Raw genomic sequence first — 27963 nt, 5'->3', positions numbered from 1 at the left:
TTAAGGAGGCAGCTATACAGAGAGAAATTATCGAGTTTTATTATTTTCCTGGAAAGACTCCATCAGATCTTACAACGGGATTTACAGCGGTTTTTGTGCCCGAGATAGGAAACAGATAAAGTTCTTCTATCAGTCTTAAGCCACTAATAACAGGCTACTTGGCAGACAGGATTAAACAGGGTAGGACCCCAAATAGCCTTAAGACTTACGCTTCTGTTTTAAAATTCTATGTTCCCATACAGTAACAACTCTAAAGCATACAATAAGATAACGATCTGCTTCAAATCCTTCCTTTCTCAACAGCAAGAAATGAGGCACCAATGTGTTACTTTCCATTTTATCACAGATAAATAATTGCAAGAGTAGGGATTTCAGGCCAAGTATTTTAGGTCTGCCAATTTCAGCACTCTATGTGCTTACAATCCATCCTGATTAAGGTTCTGAAATTCTGGCTGGATATGAAAATTCACTGGCTAGAAAGTGAATCTCCCAACCTCAAGGCACCTTGTTCTACAAAACACTGAAATCCCGTCACGTGCATGTGAAGTATATACAGCATTAACAAGGAATACCAAACAGATTTAAGTGCAGTTAGAGCTTTAAATACAACATAAAAACATGAAACTAGAATTAGACTAAGTATTTTGACCTGATAGCTCAAGCTCTGTCTAGGCTATTCTGAATTTCAGTGTTCCTTCAACGTAGCAGTGCTACTCCCAGCATCGAAACCAGTCTCTAGCATTGAAACTAGTCTCTCCTAAGTAGAAATAGGTGTGTCACACTTCTATGCCTGATTGATTGCTCTTTCTAAAGTGCTCAGACTTGGATGTCTTATTCCAGGCACAAGTAAGCTATGTTTTGCATTAATTCCCAAAATGTTGTTCCTCTCTGTCTGCAATCTAAAACTATGTTGGCCGCATAATATTACAAACTTATGAGCTATGAACATTCAGTGTCACTACCCACCCATCCATTTTTCCAACTCAACAGCTATTTTCCTAGCATACTGCATTGATCGTGTCAAGGCTTACTTGCTTACCCACGGTAGTTCTCTGTATGGGCTAGTTATCAGCACCATCGAGGCAGAACAGTTTTGTTTTCGCTCTGCAGTAAATACAAAAATTATCTCCTACCCACCTGTACTCAGTCTCAAAATAATTCTTAAGCTTAGTGAATTATAGCCAATTAATGTAGCTGTATTTTCGCCTTTATTTTTATTTCTTAGCAGGTGAAAATTTGGGTGAAGATCCCACATCAGAAGACCAATCAGGTCTTTGCACACCATGGAAAACTGTTGTATAAGTCAGAATTTAGGAACTTCTGACATACGACACATGACTTCTACACATTCCAGCTAACTTTCACACTCTCAACTATTCCTTATGATTCCTTTGGAATAGCCATGTTTATACTTTGTAAGTTTACTTCTGAACTGTCTAAACTTTGCATTTTTAACTGGATACAAATCCTAACTGAATATGAACCCAAACAAGGAGTGCACTATCCCAGTTTGACAGTCATTATTGGTTATCCTCTTAGCATTTCTTCATGGACAAGTTTCTTCTCTAATGCTCTATCTCCTGATATGATGTAAAACATGTTGTTTTTTCTGATTAAATGAATCTTTTCTCTAAAATATGTTAACAAAATTTTGCAGCTAAGCCACTCTACAGCGCAGAATGGCTCCTGGTAGCTAACAGCAATTATAACTAAAGTATCAGGTAGCCAATTTAGAGGCTTCAAGAAGACCCCAGTTTAGACTACACAGATGAATTCAGACAAAACTGAATTTCTCCACCTCATTTCAGAAGTGGGTGAACACGATCCATTTCCAACTCAAAGCTGTATGACTGCTAATACTAATCAGATACATTTAGAACTTGCCAAATACAAACTTGTAAAGAGGTAAAGATTTTGTACCTGAAACTGTGAGCAACTTTGATAATTCCAGATCTTTCTCTTACAGATGATACAGCAAAAGAAAATATTTTGTTTTCTAACTTCCTGGTTAGCAGAAGATAGGCTGAAATCAAGTTACTGCATATCATTGTACAATTTACCGAATAAAAGCCTACATTTTCCATGATGACCTGTATGTAATCTAGCTGATCCTGTGATATGCTTTAAAAAGCCAATCATGGACTAGATTCAAGATTTTATTTCTGAAGTCTTTCCATTTCTTCATACATGATGTTTTTCAAAAGAGTTTGATATTTTATAATAGCAGACAGGTAATTTCTTAAGTAGCAAAAGCAGAACTAAATGAATACAAATATAATTGTAAATGTGCTGATTAATGCACAAACCCTGAAAATGTAATGGAAAAATTTTCTAGTAACACAAATTTTATGTAATAAATGATACTTTTATCTCAAAAAAGTGCACACAAGCAGATCATTACTACATATCAATATTTGTTAGGACGGATGAGTAATTTGTGAAGAAAGAGAACATCAGTATTCTTTCTATACAGTATTTCATTGCTAGTAATTTGTAGTATGTTTAACAAGCAGGCATTGCCTGTGCATAAACTAAATTATGTTTTCAGTCAACACTTATATATTATTTAAATATGTATTCTAAATTATATATATATAAACTTATCTGGATGTATTATTTTTCAAAAGACACATCACAATTCTATAAGTGCATATCTATAAAAAGTTGCTTTCTTAATCAGAATCTTTTCTTCATATTAACCCTGTATCAGCTAAATATATACACACATATGTTTAACCTGGGGCACAAGTAGGTCTTACTTCAGTGAACAGCTGCTCTCATACTCAAATACAGATAAACTCTTAATACCTAGCTAAAGTTGTGACACCATGAGAGGTTATATCACCACATTCAGAGCTCAAATCATATCTATACAATCTAAAATAATCTTCTGATTACATCTGTAAAGTATTACTATAGGATAGGTATACTTCTGATTTTAATGGGATGTAGAGAAAAAAGGCTGGATGGGGCAGCCTGAAGGTTGCAACCATATTCCAGTTATTCCCCATTCTATATCCCAACTATATCCCAGCAACCATTCGTGTTAAGCTACAGGGAAAAGAAAGGAGGGGAACCTAAATTCCCACCTGTCTTAATAGGATAGATATCATCATCTTGGGAAATCAGATTTCTACAGGAAGAGAAGTTTTATGATTGAAATATGACATATAATGGCTGCTAACAAAATAACTATGCACCCATTCTATGAGTGTTCTCCTCCCCCACTGAAATTGGAAGGTAATGTGCGATCATCTGTGTCTACCATGCTGAAAGCATACACATAAGCATTTTACAGCACAGGACCTAAACATGGTAAATTCACAGACCAACTCATAACTTTGTGTGAACGCCCTACATTTACACACCATTCACTAGTGTCATGCAGTCTGCCCTTGCACTTCTGTTCCAGAAGTAATACATTTCTTTATCAGTAATGCCAGGTAAATTTTTCATATGTCATCAGCCAGGATATACAGCAGCAACCAACCTGCTTTTCCAGGCCCACAGCAGAAATTTTTCTAGAGAACTAACATTATAGCACTCGGTCCTGAAAAATACCACAAGTCCTCAACAGCCCTGCCTCTAACAAGTGTAGAAACAAATGTTGTAAGGTTTCTTTTTTACTAAAATAAATGAAATGAAAAAATTCAGCCAAACATTGTTACATATGAGGCTTTCAAAAACTCCACATAATTCTGCATGCTCTGGGTCTTGTTTTCTGACTTCTGCAGGCTGTTCTCCAGCTCTTTCAAGCACACTTCCTGGTGCTTTTCATTCTAACGAAAACAAGAGAGATGCAATGCAAATTAGAAATAAAGCACAAATCAAAATAACAAAGTTTAGATACTAATTCTATTACAATCTAAGCTTTTATATGCCCGTCTAAAGTTTTCATTGGATCTACAAACCTGAAGATTTCCAAAAGAAACTCAGGATATTGAAGATTTATGACCACTCATGATCAAAATGAACCTGTTTGAACAGGCTTATAATCCAAAAAAGGCCTGTGAATGTAGGAACTAACTTTTTAAATTTTTATCATGAAAGATTCCTAACAGCTTAATTCTACTATGGACTTATGACTCTCTCTCATGTTGATTTTTCAAGAAAACATCTGTTATTGATCTCTGATGCAACATGATTTTTGTTGCCTCTGGTTCCTTATTAAAATAAAGGTTGATTGATAGCAGTGTTGCATGCTCATTAGATCCATACCTTATGCACACCATCAATGATCTGTTATATAAAAACTACAGATATTCAGGGTATTTCCTTTTATGTCTATTACAGATTTCAGATGCTAGTTGGTTAAAATAAATTTAATTTTAAAAAAAGAATTATATTTAATTACAGTCTGCAGATTTAATTCCAGCTTTAGAAAAAATAACCAAATTAAAATGAGTAACTAAAGAAAGTTACCTTCACAGTCCTTTTTTTTTTTTTCCAACTTTGGTACGACAACAGGAATGAAACAATTTTATCATTTTCCATAATGTATTTTCAGTTGTATGTATTTGCAATTGGAAAAAAAACAATATATCTTCTGCATTAATTCACAACAGTTCTTCTCTCAGACATTAATAACTTTTCACACTTATTTTTAGCTGTAAGCTTAAAATAGAAACTATTTGACAATATATTTCAGTTCTGACACAAAGGGATCAGGCAGTGTTCTGGCAAGTGACATGAATTCTTATCACCTAGGGTCAGTGATTCTCAGAGTTTCTTTGCCTTCAGCCATTGGTGTGAGGGTTTAAAATGGACTAACAAGCAAACAATCATTTAGAAATGATTTATTGGTAATTTGATTGAAAATAGCAAAATTAAATTACTTTCACTAGAGCCACACTCTTGAGATTCAATTCTATTCCCATCAAACTTTGTAACTGGACTACCACTGATTTTACAGCAAACATGATGAGGCATAAAAATAAACAACAGTAAAGTAATTTACAGATATCACACAAGCATTATAAATAGATTCCTTTCAAACTGATTTAAAAAAAAAATCCTGACAAAAATGCAAATGCAGGTCTCTACCTCTACTTGTTTTCTAAGTTGCAGAGAGAAATAAATTAGGATCTAAGTATGCTCTACTCAATTAAGGTATAACAGTGTACAGTGCGAGTATCCAAGGCAAGCACTGCTGTTGCCATTGAAAATCATGCCTAAGGTAGAAAGTGTGAAGAATTTCCTCATCCTTTCATTTCTGCAGAACAACACTAGAGTTTAGCAGATCTTACCCTCATACCTCATAGTTCTGTTCCTATCACTGTTTTCTCTTACCAAGTATTCATTTTCTTTTTAAACACACTACATCATCCACCTAATACTTAATTTAAAACCTAAACCAAGCACTGATCAAATAAGCTCCTGAAATCAGGACAAAAGTACATGAGTAAAAGCTGTGGGCTATTCTGACTCTGCCTCCTTGAGATGAGAATGGTGTTTTAACTGATCCAGATCTTAAAATGAGATCATTATCTTTCTTTTCTATCCCCTTCTATAAAAATAGTTTTCACCTGGGAAAAGACAGAAAGGGTTATGACTCCAACAGATATCAGCATATATTCTGGGTATATACTTAACTAGTCAGACCTGAGCAGATTCTGGACCCTCAAATTAGATGTGTATCATCTGTGGAAAGGATTTCTGAAGAACAAAGAAGATCTGCTGATAGGTTTGCTATCCCCAGCAACTAAACCAGCTTCAGAGTGTAAAAGCCCCAAAGTCTCTTTCATAAAACAGTAGGTTTTGCTTCCACTCACTTCCTCTCACTTGTTGAGAGTCCAGGGGAAGAATAATATATCTTTTTAGTGTCTTTAATTTGATTTTAAATAGTGTCATAGCTTATTATCACTGATCACAGGACAAATTTCTAACTATCAAAACTTTGATTAAAACAAATGATACGCCATCACTGGTTTAGGGAATTCAGACATGTCTTCCATGGTATTAGCAGAAAATGTTCTGCAATTTTCTGGATTAGTTAAAAAAGAAATCAGACATAACCATTTTTTGGTTTGTTAGATTTTCAAAGAATATTAACCATCCAAAATATCTATTCAGCAGAGCCACAGTCTAAGAAGGGAAGTGTCAACTTATCAAGTCCTAGGCATTTAAAGGCTTGACACTTTCCAAATCAGAACATCTGCTTAGTTACTATGTACATGCAACATGCTAATAAACTGACTGCTTTTCACAAATTCCAGTAAGATCAGATTTCCATATCAACTCAGAAAAGTACCACTATGTTGTTATGTAACTGTTATCCATTTACTCAAATCTAGGTAAGCTTACTGAACTTAGAGCAGCCTTGCTGGCAAAACTGGACTGAATAAGAGGTGTAAACTCAATCTTCTTCCAGCGATTTTGTAAGACAGATTGGTCATATGGTAATGTCAATATACAAAATACATTGTCAAGTTGAGTTAATTTGCTATTCTCTAATGTATGTATCAATTCCATTAAAAACGTATTGTTCAGTTAAAGGAATTTTATGTAAATTATTACGTAAAAAACCCCAGCATTATTTACTCACATGATGAAACATGCAGAGAAGTTGTTTTTTCTCTTCTTCTCTCTCTCTTAATTCAGTTTCAAGAACTAGCATTTTTGTCTGAAGGGCTTGTTGCTTGTACAACATTTTTTCCATTTCTTCAGATACCTATAATGGTAATGAGAGAGAAAATGATGTATATTTACTTTCACTTAAAGCTCAGAACAAATAACTTTCCTGTAATCATTAATATCTCTATTTCCTCTTCAGCTATTTCCCACCATTTCTCACTTCACAGAAATTAAACAAACCTGGGAAGCATTCTGACTGAATTCGACCTAGTTTCAATTTGGAATAAAACATAATAATGAGAGGGGGACATCTTGGTAATTCATTTATAAATGCACCAAACTTGAGATTTTTTCAAAACCAAACAATGCCCCCAGATAGTACTGAGAAAATTCAGATAGTTAATTTCAATATGATTAGTTTGAGAGGGGAATTACAGCTTCATACATATTTTCTGATTAATATAATTCACAGTAATCTATATACTACATTTCCTTGCCCATATGATTTAGTTTGTAACCCTTCTGCAAATGTCATATCTCTGCTTAATATTAAAAGTGTGCAAAGCCTTACTCTAAAATTAGAAAGATTTCAACACTTCCTTGTGGCTTGCACATTCCAAAGTATATGAGAAAAAGGCAAGATTACGTCTTATTCTGAAACTTTTTGCTTTATGTGTGGATTTAAATATTAGGTGGTTAAAGCATTTTATTTGATTTGTCGATAAACACAATAGCAAAACATTGCTCCACCGAACTTTGTCATTAATTTCAATAGTATCAGGATTCCACCAAGAAGTTGAATTGTGCAATTCATATTGAAACATGCAGAATTTCCAGCAGGTAAGCTTTTCAGCATTGCTTCCTATATGCAAAATAATCTTGTCCCATCTTTCCTTCTCAAGCATATTTTTTTTAAGGTTATTTTTTATTTCTAAATAGAAAATTGCAAGTAAGATTAATAGACATATTAAACCATCAGTACCATTTTTCTCCCTTCCTCCAAAGCAGATTCCAGTTGTCTGGCTAAACCATCACACTCTGCAATTTTCTCTTTAAGCTGCAATTTACTGCACTGAAGACTCTCATCTTGTTTTGTGAGCTGATTAGCAAATTCTTCATTTTGAAATTCCATCTTTTCTAACTGCCTTTATGCGAAAGACATTAATGTATTACACTTCATTATAGCAAGAAAGACATAAAAAAAAATTGAAATCACATTAAAAAAAAAAGTTACCTTTTAAGATCTTCATATTTCTTCCGAATGTTACAGTTTTCTTCTTCCAAGGAATGACTGGCCAAGAAAGCTATATTGTCTTCCTCCTGTGAAAATAATAATTCCTTTCCACTCAAGAGACCGACAGTCAGGATATTACAGACCAAAGTAAACTCACTTCTTAAAATCCAATCAAACAACATAATTGCAAAAGCAAGCAAACCCTATCTTGTATTTAAAACAAATAAAATACAATCAAAGTAGCAGACTTTGGGTAAACACTTAGAATGAAGACCTGCTATGCAAAAAAGTGAAATCCAAACAAGACTCTCATAGTGCCCATGCAGACTTTTGTATTGGCCAGGTCTACCTCACTGCAAACTTTGACTCTTAAGCTTTAAATTCCTTTTTAAAAGGAGTTTCCTCACACTACAATCACATGAAGCAAAAAAACCCACAAAAAACAAACAAAAAAACCCCACAAAAGAAATATATACAGTTGTTATTACAGAAGAACAGCTTAGCATTGACAAAGGATATCAGAAAGTGGTGAATATTTATAATCAAAAAAGACAATCAGTAGCTGAAGCAGAAAAAAAAGGGGGAAGCCAAACTGTCTTCCCCCTATCCAGCATCACAGGATCAAGGACCAGATCAGACTCTCTGAAGGACATCACAAAGATTTAACACCAAAATCTAACTGCTATTTATTCAAATTAGTTGTTCCACCAGACTAGCGGTTACATTCACAATTACTCCACTATACTTAAGAAATTTTTTGCGTTTTGTCAGGAAAACCTACAGTTAGATTAAAATTACATACTTAACTTTATATATGTACCTCAAAATTGATTGTTGCTTAAATGCTTTCCCAGGCAGAGATTGATTTATGAGCTTATGAGCATTCCTGGTATGAGTGTTCAGTAAGATACAACAAGAACAGATTTTGATGCTATTTGATGCTATAAGATGATCTTGACAGGAAATTTAACACAAAAGGCAGTGCTATTTTTAATAGGCATATAAAGTCTGTAGGGACACATAGAGACTCATTCTGTTTCAGCTGAAGCCAAGGTAAGTTTTCCCCACTGATTAACCGATACAGGAAGAAGATCAAACCCCTTTCCTCTTCCACTGATTCAAACATCTTCATCAGTTATCCTGGCAGAGTATTCTCTTCTACTTCAAAGCACATTAATAATAATAAAAAAACTAGCCGTACCATATAAATTGATGTTCATACACAAAACAATCTATTTTAATTAGTTTTAAAAATGAAATAGATAAAACGTAAGGAATATTCAGACTCAGGCTTCAAAAAGAAAATACAAGAAATAACCAGAATTTAGCTTATCAAAGCATATTTTTGTTTTGTATGTTATCAGTACAATATAAGCATTAAAATGTTAAAGTTTCACAGCATCAAAAATATACCTATAAGTATTTCTCTGAGCAAATATTGTCTGGTTTTTAAAATACGCATTAAAAAGATGGAATGAATGTGGAATTAAATTATTCCTCTAGATACAAACAATCATCAGAATTGTACATCTATTTCCAAGGAAGAATTCTGCAACATTTCTCATGACACAGCTATTCAAAAGGATCAAGGACTTACTCATTTAAAAGACACAGAATCTAAAAGCAAATATAAGTACCAGACTTTCCTGTCACATACTGAATCTGCCTAAATACATTTGGCAATAGCTTTATTTGCATTGTGCTATTTCTGCAGGAGGGGCTTTTGCTTTATGAAGCAAATAACACAGGGAAGGGTACAACAGCTACAAGCACTAAAAGGAAAAAAAAAGTGTTCCAAAGACTTTCTTACACATAAATTTTCTTACTTATCTTTAAAAACTATGTTCTTAGCACCTGAACCTGCAGCTCCCTAAGAGTTCTGCACTTCTGTGCATGGATCTTTTGACAGGACATAAGGTTTTCCTGATATTCTTGCAGCTTTTCTTCAGCTGCTTTCAGCAAGTCATGAACATGTTCTAACTCCTTTAAGTCAGCCTCCATTTTGCCCCTCACCTGCATGTTAGCATCACAGGAGAAAAATGTAAGTGAAAAACCATAAATTAATTGTTGTAATACTTGATGGCTTTCCATGTAAGTAATAAATCTGAAATTCTACATGTTACATAACGTTACCTATTCTATAAAATACTGACAAGGTTACAAGTTCACCATTGGAGAAATTTCCCTCTCTTTTTTAAAGACTCAGTAACACTGATGGTAAATATTTACAAAGTCATGCAAATTTTAGCAGACTATTGAGCAAAACCCCGTTTTTTTTTAAAGTCATAATACATTTTGCAAGAAGGCATACAAACAAGCTAAGCAGCTTACAGGAGAAATTCTGACCACACAATTATTGCAGTATTTGAAAAGAGGGCAACAACTAATGCCACAAAAAGCCACTCACAATGCTCTGCAAGTATTATTTATGGGATCAAAAAACTCCATTCTACATCTGAATTATGGAAAAATGAATAAAGTTAGTGTGAAATAAAATAAATATCCAGGACACTTCACTGTGAGGACTGATCCTATTCTATAAAACCATGGCAGGCAATACAAAACCTGTCCTTGCCTCAGTTTCACTGCTTAAAAAAATAGGTATTTTGATGAGCAATGGCACTGAGGAAATTGATTATCCTATCAATTTTTTGTATTCTGGTGCTTGTGAAAGTGCTACCTATATTCCAGTATTCAGCTCCACCTGCTGAAAAAACTTAAAATTAGTCCATGTATGGACTCTCTGTTTCAACTGCTAGTTCAAATGAACAACTTATATCGCAAAACAAAGTCTTACAGTAGGTTGCCTTCCCCACCCAATGTTTTTTCTACAGATTTTCCGTAGAGAGATCTAGCTTTAAAATCAACAACAAAATCTTATTTTTAGAAGCAGTAGAAAGGATTCTCAAATTCTAAAGTGACAATCCTTAGTTAATAACTTCTTAGTCACTATTCTAGAAAACATTTCTCACCTGTTTGCAATTGTGTAGTATCCAAAAAATCCACAACTGCTCACAAGCAAGATTTAGGGAAACATTTAATGCACTTAAATTCAGTTTTATAGATGGAAAAAGGAAAAAGGAAGAGAGACAGTACCTTATGACTCCTAATGAGTGGATCACAACAACATATGAAGAAACAATGTTCTACAGAATTGTGCAGAAGCATACTTTAACCCTGCAAAACTTACCTTATCGACTTCTACGCATTTGGTTTCTCTTATTGTTTTGTTTTCATTTAATACTGTTTCATATCTAGATTTCAGTTCTTCTGCTTCTGTTTGTAATTTTTGCACCTAGGACACAACATATTTTTATATATATTTTCAAAAGTTCTTTTTTTAAACTGTAAAATATAGAAACATTGTTATCAAGTAGAAAGGAAAACCTTTAATTTCTAAATATAATCTTAGTCTTTGTCATCATATGAAGTTATTTATTTTCATTATCCTACCCACCACAGCAAATATAAAATGGGAGACAATCAGCTAGAGAGCAAGAACAGAGCATTTGGAGGCAAGAGTGCAGAAAAGCCAATTTAGTTAACACACTGATGCCATTACACCAAACACCAACTTTTAGATGTTCATATGCATTATACTGGAGTAGAGGCTCCCTGTCATGAGCCAAACAGAACAAGAAAGCACCAGAGTCTATTCTGTCATAATGAAATGATAATTGTATTAATGTTTTCCCTTTTTTTCAAATCTATTCCAATTTGGCAGATTCATGTAACATGAAATAGTCTGAAAGAAGAAAACTGAATGTTAACACCCCCCACAACCTAACAAGCCCTTTTATCACCATTTAGTTTTCAACAGTGGAGAATGAGCTACAGTTGTGCTACAGAAGGAGCCAGCATGACTCACTCTTCTCTCCTACAATAACAAGTATCAGACAATGACAGTCCCCACCCAGAGTCACCAAAGCCAGGGACTAGGGAATTTCAGCCTACTTACTTGTTAAGGTTGGCTCTTCCCTGCAACTACAACCCCCATCTTACAGCTGGCAAAGGCTAACTGCGGTGCTGTGTGCCATGGACAAGGCACACCGGTTGCACTTCAGAGTTTGTGACAAGTCTTTTCTCTTGTCAGTGATTTCAAAAAAAGAGGTGTGAGGACAGTCAGTGAAATGGGGCCTATACTATAGCAGAAATACATAAAACTTTCAGTTATTGCTCTTAAATGTCTTCTCTAAAAACAAAGCCAAACACAAAATAGAAATTGATAAAAAGCACATTTTTAAGTCTGTTTTGCACCTATTCCTGGTGTTTTCCTATGTAAATAAGGACACTCTCAGAATGATACTTTAACACTGTTTTACTATTCTTAGGAATCTGAAAATACAGATACGAGTGATGAGAGGTAAAATATCACTGAAAAGTAACCAGTAAAGACTTCAGACTGAAATTTAGTTTTTTAAACCGATTTTACTGTGTTGCCAACTTGCTTATTAGGAAGCAAACCTTTTCTAAGCAAGTATGCAATCAGTTCTGTTGGCTTCAACAAGATCACTCAGTTCAATAAGGGTTATGCGTACTAGCAAAGGTGTTGATATTACTCTTGGATATGATTTGTAATGGTACTGTCTCCTATGATCCTCAATGTTACAGCAGTATTACAATGACCACTACAACAAATCTGTTTTATTACAAGCAAAATCTTTATCATTTCCTCAAAACTGTTTATAGATCTAAAACCTATACTTGAACAGTTCAAATATGCTAGTCACCTGATTTTTACACTGTTCAACAAGGTTTTCCTGAAGCTTTGCTTTTTCTTGCAGGTCTAGCAGTTGAGTTTCAACAGAAACAGTACTGGTTTTCAACACAGCAAGGGAAGCCTTTATTAAAACAGGGAAAAAATAAAAATTTTAAGAGTGTTATTAAAATAGAACACAATCTACAATATTATATTACTATCAAATGAACTGCAGACCTTAAAAAGAGTGAAAAAGTTATTTGTCCTGTCAATTAAAATGATAGTCTGCAGTTCATTTGCCAGTTCAGGAGGATGGTTACTATGAAGGATAAATACAACACAAAACTGTAAATCCTTTAAAAATTGAAAATAGTTATCAAGCTGAACTCAGTTCTTACGTTTATAAAACCTTCTTTCAAATTAAAAAGAATAGTTTCTAGTTTAGTAATTTTGTAGCTACTGATATTAAAATAAAGGGAATAGTGGTTAAGCAGATAGTCCTGTTCTTAGCTTTGCCATAGGTTTCCTCTGATAAATTTTCAATGTCTCATTTTCACGTACTGGATGGCAAAACTTATTCTTCAGGTTTGGGATCTCTAGACAGAAAGCCAAAAGGGAACTAATAGGGTTACTTTATGAATGTATCAGAAATGCAGAGTTGTTCCACTGTGATTTATAATAATCTCACCTTTAATTTTTCATTTTCCAGGTTAATGTTTTCATTTTCAGAGCTAACGGAACTTAGCTTGGCAAGAATTTCCTCATTTGAGTTTCTTCTGCACTCCTCCTTTTTTTTCAGATCTTCCAAAAGGCTTGTAATCTGCCTTGTTAGATAAGCAAAACCTTCTGCATAATTCACACATAACGCTTCCAAAAGTTGCATTACACAGATTAAATTGTACTTTACTATATACTCCTTCATGGATCTTATTTCAAATTTCTTTAAAAACACACAAAAAACAAGAAAACAAGGGAGAACACATTTAAACATCCCAAGTAAGCAGTAACTATTGAAATAGAAAGTCCTCCAAAAGAGAGATGTGGTACAATTAAATACCCAACAAGTGGACCTAGCTTAATTGCAAATAAATTTATTAGTTAGAACACACAAACATATTTCCAAGGCAACTATGCATATACACACTATACAATACGGAATTTAGAAGGGTTAGCAGATAATATCCTACAAGGAACATTTATAAAGAGCTTAGGAATAGCACTTCCCATTATTAAAAGCAACAAATTCTGCTTTATACCATTTGTTTTTTGAGCAAATAAAGCTAAACAATGAAATATGTTTTGCTCTTTAGTTAACCATATACTGCCTAGTATTACAGGTCTTGTTAGAATGTTACATTTCAAGAAAAGATATATTTTCAATTAAAATAAAAACAGGAAAAAACAGTTGGAAGTAGAAAAAGTACGTGAGGCAAGTATCATAGATGTCTCCCTTTTCTTATTCTTCTCTAGATGCCTCCTTATAGACACTGGACGAACGGTGGGCTACACAGATTTCTGGTCTAACCTCATGTGCCTGTTCTTATCTTAAATTTTAAAATACACTGAAAATATTTTCATAAAAATTAGGTTTTTGAAACAAAAATAAAACCCAAGCCAAATTAATGTGAGCTATTATGCATTTGAGCATGAATCAAGTTCTTTATAAAACATATATTCTGCCCCAGACCTAGCATAAAGGCACCTACTGCTTTCTTCTGCTTGTTTGAAGTACATATTTCTACCCACAGAAAAGGTAAAAGGATATTTCTCACTGTCTGCTAAAGAAAATGGCATTTCCTTTGTGTACATTAAGATGTGACTGGGTAGTTGGATTAAGATTGGATAGTTTTGTATTGCCTGCCAGTACAAGAATAAATTGAGCATCTGAGGGGAAACCCCACTCTACACTCTAGAGTTAGTGGGGTAAGCCATTAGTGGAACTGGTATATTTTGCTGCCATTGGTCTGCAGTAGAAACTGGAAGCTGAAGTGAGGAGCTTCTTCTATACTGCTATAGAGGCAAGGATTAACACTCAGGCTGTTACTGTTGAATCAGTTAGTAAACAAATGATTTGCAGGAGACAGCATAGTAGCTACTGGCAACCCTAGGTTGATAGGAAGTACACAGGGGAAAGAACACATTCCTTACTTGTATGGGAGACTGAAGTTACAGAAAGGTTGTGAAATACAGCAAAGAGATGGCTAAAATTCTTAAATTTGTTCTATTTTCCAACTTTTAAATTCTGCTCAGAAGTTTAAAATATGAAGACATACATAAACTTGTTTACACGTCAACACTGAGTACTACACAACTAAATATCAAGATTATTATGAGACTACAGCACTAAAAAATAGACCATCAGCAGTTTAACTTACTTCTTAAGATCTTCTGTTTGAATTTCTAACATTGTCTTTTCTTCTACCATCTCATCATGCTGTTTTTTCCAGACATTGGAAGTGGACAGTATCTCAGACAGTTTGACTTCCTGGAAAATACATGAATTATAAATGATGTAACATAAGAATGCCATTAAAGAATGCCATCTAATTCTACAAAATCTTCTAAACATAAGAAGTATTGAATATAAGCCAGATGTAACTGGATCTACATAGTACAAAGCAATGTAAATTTTGTCTTCTTGTCTCAAAAGAAAACAAACAAAACTATACCCATTTAAAAAAAATTAAGTCTAAATACAGAATTACTTTTAAAGCAGAGCCACAGTTAAACACTGCTACTGTATATCAACCGTAGAACACATAAATATTTCAAAATTCAAGATGAAAATCTTTTCTTATGACAAAAATACCTGTCTGCAATACATCTCTAAAATATAGAAATTATATAAATTAATAGCAAAATCAAATTCTGCCAAAACTTTTTATGAATGAAAAATAATAGCTATATAAGAAATGCATAATCTGGTTAAGTTCCTCAAAGAAGTATGGGTGATTAAGCAATACATGCTATCTTGAAAGTACACTAACTCAACTACTGTGTTGTACTTCTGAGCTTAGTCACTGTACCTCCACAAAGGTCTAATAGGAAGATCAGGAGAGGTATAACTGAAAGCTGATGAGACTCCTCATATTTACTACAGTTTGAAGTGTATAACCTCATGGTTTAAGACATTCACTAAATTTTAACAAAACAAGGACCACAAATGTAGTAATAAATTGCATGTCACTTACATCAACCTTTTCCTTAACCCAGGAGAAAAAAAAAAAAAATAGAAGCATAGCATGATCAACCAACTTTTCCTGTTTTCTAAAGGTGAAAGTCTCCTAAGTCTTCATTTTAAAACAATACAGTACAACATTGCTCACAATGTAGCCACTCACACGTTCTCTTATTCTGGAGGTTATATTTTCCACAACTGCTTCAAAGTGTTCAGCTCTTTGTTTCTGGGACCTGGTTGCTTTTTTCAGAGCGCTCTTCTTTTGCTCACTTTTTTGCCTTAAGGCTAAAATCTGGTGCTTGCATTCCCCAGCTTGAAGTTTCCACTCGGCTATTTTCTTTTCTAGGGTCTGCGGTACAAATAAACATCAACTCTGCTCAAAACATGACCTTATGGATCAGCTTTTGACTTACCATAATCAGGAATAGCAATTACACTTGTGGCTTGTTTGCATTAATGTCTCTGCATCTCAAATCTTGCGGTTGACAAAAGGAGCTAGCCAAGGGATGTACACAAGGAAGAAAGAAGAAATACAGCTAGCGAAACTCATAAGAAAGATGAGCCAGAGAAGAGGTTGAGGAGGTGCAGAAACAATAAAAGGTAGGAGTAGGGGGGAAGACAACAATCTAACCATCATAATATACTCTTGAAAATGAATGCAGAATTTCAATGTTGGAGGCATAGCAGAGCTGTTAAACCAACTGGTGAGGAGAAAAAAGTGGTTTCATGATCCCCTAGTGACTGATCTCTGTAAAGAACACCTTAAAGATGCTACTAGTGATATTCACTGATGTAGTAGCAGTCTGTGCTCTGAATCTACACAGTGATCATGCATATAACTAAGGCTGGAGATCAATATAACTGCATATGAAATTTGCATATGAAAGTTAAGATATTGGATTTAAGTTTTTAAGTCAAGAAGCTAGGAAAGGCTGAGGTCTCTTCTTGAATATATGCATTATGATATGCTCTGTGATTACATGACAATATACTATTTTCTCACAAGATCTCTGACTTCTTCCAGTGCATATAATGGCCTTGCTCTGTTAATGAAACAGAACTGTATAGAGAAGAAACTATTTCTTATGGAAATATTACCTTATATTTTGTATTCTATGGGTAGTGAGAGAGACAGGAAATGCAAAAAAAAAAGATTAAGTGCTGCCTTGCCTAGTGATTAAAGTTGTTCAAATACAATTAATACAGGCTATTATAAACCTTAAGCACGAGGAGATAAATCAAACATTGCAAGGACAACTAATATCTACCACTTCCTGAGTGTTTAATTTTGCAGCCTCCATGCATTTTTTATGTATTTATTTACACTATCAAATGTATACAACGCAACCTAGATTAGGGCTGGGTTCTACAACTGTCATTACATAATCACTTCTATTGCTTTTAATGTTTCCAACTAACTGGATTTTTACATCTGATGAATGCAGTTGTACAGATCCCACCCAATCCAGGGAGCTGACTTCTCTAACTTCCTGACATTTGTATTTTCATCTACCTATCACTTTTTATTTAAATATGAATGGAAAAATAATAGACATTAAAAAACAATATGATGACATACAAGAAAAGCAATACTGGACTATGCTTCAAGGAGGATCTCAGATACAATTATTTTTAAGGTGCTACAGTTTATCAATAACATGAACAAGGTACCAGCAGACAACTACTTTCATAAAGACAAGTGCAAGTTCCATTCACATCATCTATTACTCTTCTGCCAAACTATGGCAAAGTAAATATGCTAGCTTCTTGTAGCACTGTAAATAAATTTGTCTCAAGTCACTGATAAACATCCCGATTTGTCAGACTGATTGAAAGGTACAATAAAAACATGCATTGATTTTTTTCATTTGAGTCTCAGTCTGATACTTAACCTAATGTGTGTTCTACATTAGTAAAGATCATAATGACATACCATTCACCTAGTGATTACATTGATTTGCCACCTTTATTCATGATGCTATTTGCCAATAGCTATAAAATGTCCCTATCATGCACCTAAGAGGACATCAGTCAGTACAGGTCCTGATAATGGCCCTAAAACTTATCCATGATCAATGCAAAATGTATGCAGTTTGCCATGTGAAAGGTGGTCTCAGATTACTGGGACTCAGCAAGAAGGAAAAGTACTACTTCCAGATATGAAAACCAATTATGTAGGAAACACTTTTCATATATACATGCTTATATAGTATTTAAAAAAACAAAAACATGACTTGGAGGAAAATACGGTCAATGAATGGAGCAAACAGAAAACCTCAGTCTACGTATGGCTTTCTTTAACTGCTGATACAAGTTGTTGATACAGCTGTTATCCCCTGTTATAACCGCAGGAGGTCACACTCACACTAAGAATGAGTGCTTTGGGCAGTATTCAGCGGCTCAGGAAAATTTAAATTTAGACTTAATTTCATAAAGATAAGGTTAAGCTGCCTCAAGTTTTTGTCCGAATAATAATAAATCATCACCAGGATTTGAGCTGGCAACAAACTTCAGCACTTTTTGAAAAACAAACAAACAAAACTTTTAAATAAAGATTGTGTGAAAACACAGTTACAGATCAAGTTACTTTACACAGACATCATTTAATGAAAATGTTGTCCAAACTCTAATAATTTTACTAAGTAAAACATGAATGCAAATTTTTCTTCAGAAGAAAATATGAAGAGTTTATAGAGACATAAAGTGATTTATTCTGAAACTGAGTTGCCGTAGGTTCCTGAACAGCTTCAAATACTAACAACCGTAGTGGATGTATGCTATTGAAAAAACATTTAGAAACTAGCAATACATTATTTTGCAACCAATACTTTCTCACTTATACCTGTGCTCTTTACAAGTTTCAAATACTAAAATCGGAGGTCACGTACAGGTGCAGTCTCCCTGACACAGGATCTGTTCCTTGTTACCTTCTAAAACTGGCAACTGCTACAAATGCCCAAATTTACCTCTTGCTTGTTAGAACAGAAAATGGAATTAATTTCCTTAAACCTACCTTAAACAAAGCGAGGTTATGCTTTAGTCTTAAGTGTTTCTGTTAGTAGGACAGAGGTTTTTTGACTCCTTTACAGTCAATTAAAAGAGACAGTTAGTGATTCATCACTCATCTTAAATCATAACAACTCACCCTGGTAACATAGCTATCTCTTTCTATTGACTATATATGGAGCTTAGACAACTGCTTCAGAATAGCTATCTAACTTCCAGAGAGTACAGTTGAATGCAAATGTTTCTATGCGTGCATAACTTCTCTTCAACAGAACTACTTGTATGTGTTCACTTAGATGCATTCCCCAGGATGTTCTCTATGAGTGTTTACAGTACAAGCTGAAAAAAGCAGAAAAAATAACTTGCAATTAAGAGAATGTGTTTATGCAGATTCTGCAGACTATAAATGTTTATGTTTTTTACTGTTTTGAATTTTTCTTTTATTAAGAGTTTGATATCAAGAGATATTTTAACACTTAACTCCCAAATCCGAATTAACCTCTGACCACAGTAGGGCTTCACCAATTTATAAATAAACTGAAAGAAAGATAAAAATATGTTGACCTGTATTTTCGCTTTTAATTCATCATTCTCCACTTCTTTTTTCTGAATCTGACATTGCAGGTGAGTTTGTACTGCTTTTACTGATCTTGTCAGGTGGTCCGCTTTCAGTACATTGACCTAAGAATGGAAATGAGCACAAATCTATTAGTCTGTGAAGATATGCCATATGATGCTATCTATATTCTTTCTACTATGCTGCACAGTTTCTAACTCACATTTGAACATCCTCAAAAGCTGGAAAAGATAAAACATGCTCTACAAGTAAACTCATAAGCAGTTACTTGTTAGTAATGTTATTAATGTTATCAGTATTACATCTGGATAGAAAGCTAACAATAAACTGATATCACAAACTTAAAAGAATGTATGTATAATTGATGTCTTGTATTTAATTTGATTCTATTAGTACTGTAGTATGAACTGGGCCTAGAAGCAAACTCAGAAATCCAAGGCTGAGCAAAGGCATCCAGTTAACAGGCTCACTAGGACTAGGCCACACTGATCAGCTCTGTCCTGACTAATGAGGCCTGAACCAATCTTCATTAAACACCAAAGACTGCCAACTGCTATTAGATGTATTGAGCACCTACATTTAATTCAAACTCTAATTCCAGAGGGATATATAAAAGATAAGGGAAAGGCAACTTATAAGTCACCAGAATTTAGGTCAGCTGATTCTATGAAATCCCTTGCAATTGGATTCCTTTGGCTGGTTCTGAATGAGGAATAATGTAAACAGGGAAAAAGAAACCATATTATCAGCATAGACTAGAAGAGCATTGCAATGCACTGGTGCAAGTGTTTGTTATGGATACCAATAAGAAAGGCACTCAGACTCTATAAGGCAATGATTAAAATACCATTTATTGGAGATAACGTGAGAAAAAAGAAGGGACTAGAATAGATAATCATTTGTCCTTTTCTAGTCTAACCTCTTGCTCAAAGCAGGGCCAGCTATGAGACTGCTCAGGGCTTTATGCAGTCAAGTCTTGAAAACCTCCAAGGATGAAGACAGTACAGCTTCTCTGGGTCCCTGTTCCACTGCTTGATATCATCAAAAAGTTTCTCCTTATATCCTCCTGGTATGCACCTCTGTGGACTGCCTGGCTCCTCTTCTTGATAATCTTTGTGTAGGTATTGGGGGGCTGTTATTAAGCCCCCCCCCCCAGCCACCTCTTTTCCAGGATGAACAAGCCCAGTTCCCTCAGCTTGTGCTCCAGCTCCTGATCATGTTGAGGGCCCTCCACTGAACTCACCAGTTTGTTAATGTCTTTTCTGGTATTGGGTGGGCCCAAAATTGGACACTGTATCTAGATGTGGTCTAATGAGTGCCGAGTAGAGAGAGCAATCACTTCCCTCAGTCTACTGGCTCTGTTCTTGTTAGTACAGTGCAGGATGCTATTGGCTTTCTTTACTGCCAGGGCCCGCTGCTGGCTCACATTCAGCTTGCTGTTCACCAGACCCCTCAGGTACTTTTCTGCAGAGCTGTCCCCAACCAGTTAGACCCAGCCAGGGGTTCCTCCTTCCCATGGACAGGAGTTTGAATTTGTCCCTGTTGAATTTCATAAGATTCCTGTCAGTCCATTGCTCCAGCCTGGCTAGGTCCCTCTGAATAGCAGCCTGGCCCTCAAGCATATAGACTAGTCCCCACAATTATGTGTCATCCACACACTTGATAAGCAACCACTTCATCTCCTCCTGGAGGTCATCGGTAAAGATGTTAAACAGGAAAGGTCCCAGGATAGATCCCTGCAGTACTACTGGCCCCTAGGTAGAGTTTAACCCATTAACCACTACCCTCTGGGATTGATCAGCCCTCTGGGATTGATCATCTCAGCAGTTTTTCATTCATCCTGACCACAACAAAACATATTTTATTTGCAATGATTTAAGTTCCAATTTTGTACTAAAAAAATGTTTAATCCTGCATCCAATTAAACATAATTGTTTTTTATTTTACCAGGTAAGTCTGTTTGATGTTGGAAGCAAGGCACACATGTTAAATCAACAAATTTAGGGTGCTCTGTCTCTTTTGGGACAGTAAATGGGAATAAAGTGATAATGTGCAGGCAGACATAATGGACTTGAACTCCAAGATGTATTCATGGAAGCTAGAGGCTGCGGAGTGCTCTCTCTCAGACTGCGTAAGACTAGTGGAGGAAACTGTGTTGAGAAAGTGCTGAGTTCTGAGACAAAATTCTCTTTGTTAAGCAAAGAAAATTTTTTAAAGTCCCAAAGAGTTACAAAGATCAAGGTACAGCCTTTTCCCATTAAAGATCTAACCGAGCCTACTTTATCCCACACCAACATTGAGCCACACTGCATATAGGGCTCACATTAGGTATATATTACTGTAACACAGATTGCTAAACTAACATTAAAATCACACTACTTTTGAAACTTTTGTCATACTCTAAGTAACACACTTCTCTTCCCATGCTGGTTCCTGCACTGAAGCCCCTTCCTTTGGTTCAGAGAATGAATGAGATCATGCTAACCTCCAGGTATTAGGTCTGTTGTCAGTTCTACCCTTCCCTGTTTGTTGAGTTCACAGAGTCATGAATACTAACTGTGAATAGCGTCTTTTTCTTTTGCCCTGTATAACTTCATTAAATGTATTTTTTTCAGGACTACTACAAATCTGTAAGTAAGAAGCCACAAGGAGGTCCAAATCCACAAGTCTACCTACATGCCTCTCTCTGAACTGTGGGGCATTAGCGTTAAAGATAATCTGTACTCTTTACTCCTCAATGGGTTTGGATATGGTCTTGATGGTTTTGAAATATTTCTGTAGAAAACATGTCTTTCAGGTTTTTCTTTTCATGTATCTTTTAAATAATTACTTTTCTCAAAATATAAAATTTGTAAATAAGAATCTAGTACATTAGGAGAAAACACTCATTCCTAAGCAATTGGTCACTCACTTTTTCAACCTGAAGCCTGGATGAAAGTTCTTTAACATGATTTTCTCTTTCAAGCATTTCTCTCCTGAGATTCTTCATGGAAAAAATGTAACAAAGAAATAAATTATTTTAATGTCTGTCCACAACAACTGTACTCAACACAACAGCACTGCACACTGATAAACATTTCAGTTATAAAAATAACTGAGAGTTCATACACCACAAATACCCCCATGATATTTAACATGGAAGAACTTATGACCCCAAATATGTACTTGAAAATGCCTGACGAAATGTAACATTTCCTGTAACTGTATAGATCATCATAGGTACTATATTGATTGGTATCATTTGTTTTGGAACATTTGCCACAATTTCCTTCCAATCAAATTGTTCTGAATATTTTCTTGTCATACTATTTTAAAGAAACAGTACTATTAAAAAAAAAAACAACAACACACATTACAGGCAGTAGGAAAAATGGGCAGAAAGAAAATGGAAAGATGAAAGGAACAAAACAAAAATTTAGGCACCTCTCCAGAGTTTTTAGAAAACAAAAAGCAAATACAACATAAACAGATATAATATACATTCGTGAACAAAACCCAACTAATGCATTTTTTGAGTGGAGAGCTCCCTAATTTTAACTCTTAGGTTGGTCCATACAAGGGTGTTTGATCTTTCTATCAAATAAAGAATGGTTTTCAAGCATGAGGCATAGAAAGATTGTTTTCTAAGCTTTATACTTACTGGCTATGTTACCTGAAAATCACATGCTCTCAGTTGCATTCTGGTTATCCATTACTGGGTTAATTTTGGATAAATTACAAAGAGTAACTTGAGGGTTTAAGATGATCAAACTGCAGGCTACTGCAGTGACAGTTCTCTCTTCTTATCCCAGGTTACACAGGGACACCCTTATACTGAGAATGCTCTAGTGAAAGGACAGGGATGCAGCTGGGAGCAGAGAGAGCAAAATTATCACTTTTGGCAGCAGTCCAGTTTTATCCACATAGGCAGGCCACGGAACTGCAGGATAGCAGTTCTCAGTGCCTTCATTTTCCTCACCTGTTACCTGAGACTGACACCTTATTCTAATCTTAGCACCAGTGTTTTTCATAACATCAGTGTTTAGTCATCACATCAGTGCTTTTAAGCAGAACAGCTTGAGTGACAGATGTCTCGTTCCTTTTTGTTCAGAATTTGGGCACATTTAAACTTCCAACCTTTTCAATTTAAAATTAGAAAATTACTCTTGGAAAAATGTTATATTTCTGTAAAAAAATAAAGTGTAATAAAAAGTATTAATATTCTTCCCTTCATGAAGCAAATTGTCTGGATTCAACTTTCCTGTTTTAAGCTTCCCAACACTAGGATATTTCTTTCCTCATTGCTGACAGATGACAAATATATGAAACCAAATTAGGGGTTTGAATTCTTCTTCTTCCTTTTGCATTCAAAACTGTCTTACCTGATCAACAGCACTACTATCTGAGTATGGTTGTGACTTTGTGGCAGAACCAAACTATAAAATTATTTTTTAAATAGTCACTTTGGGCAGAGCAAAAAACCAGAAAAGCTACAAGTTCATTGTGTTACCTGCTCATTCATGTCAAAATAAAAGACTGGCTGTACTTGCAAAAATATTGCATAATGTAAAGCCAGCATGCAATCTTAGGAAAATGTTTATCTCATTTACAGTAACCCTAACAATTACTCCAGGTCTACTCTACATATAAAACAATATACAATGCATTCAACACTGTAACAGAGGTGATAACAAAATCCAGCAAATATCTCTTCTAAACTAAGTAATAATAAAATAAAGTGATGGTGATAGTTCAAGGTTCAGTGTTCATATGAACAGGAATTCAAGACAGCAGTACACTCCCTATTCTCACCCTTGCCACTGCCACGTGGAATTACATGATACCGTGATCTAGTCATTTTTAGGTGTATGGCACAGAACAAAAAGAGGCAGAAATTTTAATTTACTTACAGTATTTTGGGTTTCATTTTCATTTAACTTCTGCATCAAAGTGTCAACGTTTTTACTGCTTAACTGCAAGACAGAAGCAGGAAAAGTTAATAAATTACTTCAGATTATAATTGATTTAGCGTATTTTCAATGGCATTTGGTACATATAAAATCTCTCACACTCATGAGCTAGTTAGAGCTGGTGGGTTAAATCTTGAAGATTCAATTTATTTTTGGCACAGAATTTCACATTTAATTTCACTAGTGAGACGATAAACCTACTGTTTCCAAGGACATAAGATGAATCAGCATCTTATACAATTAGACCTAACTCAAACTCTGAATGACAAGAAGGTAACAATCAGCAGCATGAGGTCTCCTGGATCTTGGATGTACCACCAATTAAATTACTAGCTGCAGAATGATGGCAGAGCAGCTCTCTTAAGTCAAACTGCCTTCCAAGCCTAGCATATGTGCTCCAGAATGCACTGTACTGGCTCTCAGAAATATACTGAACTTTGTATTATGAATAAGAACAGCTCTTCCCAAGCCTTTTAAACAATAATCTTCCTGTACCAGTAGGAACTACCTGTGTCTAGCTATGTCCTGCATCCTGTCACTACCTACCTGGCTCCCCAGAGCCCTGGGGAGCACTTCACCTCACTGATGTCCCAGCACTTCCTTTATCTTAAAGCAATTCCCTGCGGGATTGTCCTCTTTCCCTCCACAGCCCAGGTACTCAGAACCTATCTTTGGCACTTTACTTATGGCTCTGACAGGAAGCTCATGATTGCTTTGGATAATCTTACATGTTTATGTTCTGTTGTTTGCAGTAAAAGCCATAACAATCTTTTTGTGCTTTTGAGTGTTTCTAATTCTTTTATCAGCAAATCCTCTTGTATAGCAATAATTGTCATCTCTGATGTAGAAAGTTTACACACCTGTCAAAATATCATAACCAAAAATACATTATACACAAAGGAACTACAATATTCCCTCAAACTAACATCTATTACTAATATCTAAATTTTGCTTTAAAATACAGTCACCACAAATGTATAAATGTTTGCAGCTACACAGCAAAAAAACAAAACAAAACAAAAAATGCTGCCTGATTAGTGTTTAAACAGTGTATGAAACATACGGACTCCTCTTCCAATCTAACAGAAACAGCAGTGGTATGCTACATTCAAGTGTAGTTATTTCTGACAAATAGCCCAAATCTCACTTTTAAGGAGTAAATTCAGTTATGTCAAACTAGTTACAAAAAGAAAGCAAAACGGAAACTTTGGCATCAAAAGTTTTACTGAGAGTTCCTTGCAAAGAAATCACCTCATCCTGGTGTGCATACAGTTATTCAGAGTATTTTCATGTTCTTGAAGAAAACTTCAAATGAAACTCCACAATGGCAATTTATAGAGATCAGTCATTAGAAAAACAAGAAAAAATTCTCCAAATTGTAATCAAGCTGTCTTGATTTGTGAATCTCTTTTGTGAATTTAAAAAAACAAGGAGGATTTTAAGGAATATCTCTAAATGAGGTTTTTCAGTTCAGGGTTATATAGATAATGCTTCTGTAGCTACTGTACAATATTGTGTGCAAAGTCTAAAATCATAAAGGTAATAAATGCATGTATTCAAATCTGCTTGTAAATGATACAAAAACTCTCTCTGATAAATGACTAACAATGCAGTAGCTTGAAACATTGACCATTCATGTATGGCCTTAGGGTTTCTGATAATATCTAGTGCAGGTTAAAAAAAAGAAATTCACACCCCTCTGTGCCTTTCAAAATGTCTTTTCTGCAGCCTCTGTAAATGTGACAATCATTTGCAGAGATTAAAAATTTAAGCTTTTCTGAAGTAAAAAATAATAATTCTACAGACATTGATAGAAGCAAGAAATTGAAACAGAACACCAACTTATTTTGAATTCAGTGCTTACTATGTGTACAAACTTTTGGTGATGTTAAAATATACTTACATTTGTCTTCCTATCAACGAGGTCTTTAAAAGTTGGCAAAAACTTTTCTGCTAAATTAATTGTCATCTCTGCTTCAAAAAGCTTCTCCTGCAGAGCAGCGTTTTCTTCCATCTGCCTGATCACATGCAGAATAATAAATACAATTTGACTTCTGTTAATAAATCACCAAATAAGCAAGACATATATACTACAACTAAATTCTTTTAAATCTGCACAGTGAAACTTAACTCAGGTATGAACCTCAGGCTTCTCTGTGTCATTGTTCTCAAATATATATTTAAATTTGTTTGCTTTGTACTTACTACTCAGAAGAACACTTGCCTCCTACAGAGACATATTCTATGCCAAAGGTGAAAAGTTCAAAATATGATCTCTAGCATTAAAAATGTATCCTAGAAAAAGGCCAGTACGGCTGCCTCCTAACCATAAAATGATCCTTTAAAAACTGAAGGTACTTTTTATTAATTGAGCTTTTTACGTTTGTATTATACTTAGGTAGTTATATTGGCTAAATATACTATCATTGGTTGCTGGTTTTCATTCATGAGCAGGGCTGCAAGATTTTCACTGAAAATGCAGTTTCTCACAATTAAAAAAATGAAATCACTCTTTCTTCAGAGAGCCTTCACAAAACCCAATATATCCTAACACCAAACTATGTCAGTTCTCTATCCAGACATTCACAAGTCAATACTTAAAGACTGAGCACATACTCTTAGGCTTCAAAAGCTAAAGAAGCCTATAAAAACATTCTTTATTTCATGAAATTTTATAATCATGTTTCTCTTCACCTAAGCATACCTTCCCACCTCACTTTCATTCAAGTTGTGTTGTACGTGGGTTTTTTGCAATCTTTTTTTAAGCAGTGGTGACAGTTCTGTAAGCTTGATCTCATGTTTATCCATACGTTCAGTACACGGACCCCAATTCTGCTTCCAAGTTTCCTCCTCTGCATGCACTGCAAACTTATAAACATTTTATTCAGTTATTTTTTTAATTCCTTCCTGACTACACTGAGTCAGATTTACTACCATGAAATAATAAAGTTGTAAATAGGAATTGTAGTTTTTCTGCCCACACAGAAATTAATCAGAGGAAAGGGATGTCTTTAGAAGACTTCCCAGAACTGAGAAGTAAATGGAAACCTAAAGTAGTCACACTATCTTTCAGTTCTCAAATAATTACCTTCCCCATAGTCACTTCTCTATAAACCTACTTTCTTTCTCTCTACCAATCAATAAAAAGCACTTAAGACAACTAGCACTAGCACAACCAGCAACTAGCACTGTCTCGGGAACTCAAAGGATCATGAATATTATCTTCAAAATTAAAAGAAGTTCAGAATAAACACCCGTCTGTTAGCTTGCAGGAAGAAGAGGTTAACTTTATGACTTTTGAAAGAAAACTATGAAAGTTAGCAATGAAAAAATACATTTAATTTTAAAAGAGCTTTCCATTTTTCACTTAATGAGGTTTCTATGCAAGTCTGATACTACGCTGCTGTTAAACAAGACTTTATTGTGATTTACTTCCTGTCTGAACATACATAACCCTGTGAGGTCCTTCCAAGCAGGAACTTACTTAGTACACATGAGGCAACAAAGAAATCTTTCAAATATATCTAATAAAGATAAGACTAAGACAGTTTAAGATTTACATAAGAAATTTATATTCACATTGGTTCTACGTTTATGTCTCATATGGTTCCTTACTTGGTGTTCTAGACCGTCAGATTCTTTGCTTAGATCAGTAAAATATTTTCCATCTTGGCCAGCTTTTGTAGTTATCTGATAATCTTTTTTAAATGGCTGAATCAGTGAACAAAGTTTTGCTGCTTCTCCAGA

General features: G+C 34.9%; 1 protein-coding gene across 3 annotated transcripts; it reads right to left on the bottom strand.

Moving 5' to 3' along the window:
* ODF2L (outer dense fiber of sperm tails 2 like) lies at positions 1–27903 on the bottom strand. 3 transcript variants are annotated; one of them, XM_013961404.2, is made up of 16 exons: positions 27832–27903; positions 26921–27084; positions 26120–26234; positions 24945–25076; positions 24157–24219; positions 22179–22250; positions 19255–19371; positions 15848–16033; positions 14882–14991; positions 13195–13330; positions 12538–12648; positions 10998–11102; positions 7808–7893; positions 7556–7718; positions 6545–6670; positions 1–3779 (listed from the first exon to the last, which is right to left on the bottom strand). In XM_013961404.2, exons 2-16 carry the CDS (start codon positions 27022–27024, stop codon positions 3651–3653), a joined length of 1755 nt encoding a protein of 584 aa, XP_013816858.2. In that variant the 5' UTR covers positions 27025–27084; positions 27832–27903; the 3' UTR covers positions 1–3650. The 3 variants fall into 3 exon arrangements, with proteins under 3 accessions (XP_013816858.2, XP_067157073.1, XP_067157074.1); XM_067300972.1 differs by lacking the exon at positions 24945–25076; XM_067300973.1 differs by lacking the exons at positions 1–3779; positions 6545–6670; positions 7556–7718; positions 7808–7893 and adding an exon at positions 9132–9820.
* Between the last annotated feature and the right edge of the window lie 60 nt (positions 27904–27963).

This window comes from Apteryx mantelli, chromosome 8 (genome assembly GCF_036417845.1).
Source record: "Apteryx mantelli isolate bAptMan1 chromosome 8, bAptMan1.hap1, whole genome shotgun sequence".
Classification (NCBI taxonomy): Eukaryota; Metazoa; Chordata; class Aves; order Apterygiformes; family Apterygidae; genus Apteryx; species Apteryx mantelli.
Note: the sequence above shows the minus strand (reverse complement) of the source record. Positions and strands in the feature narration are given on the sequence as shown.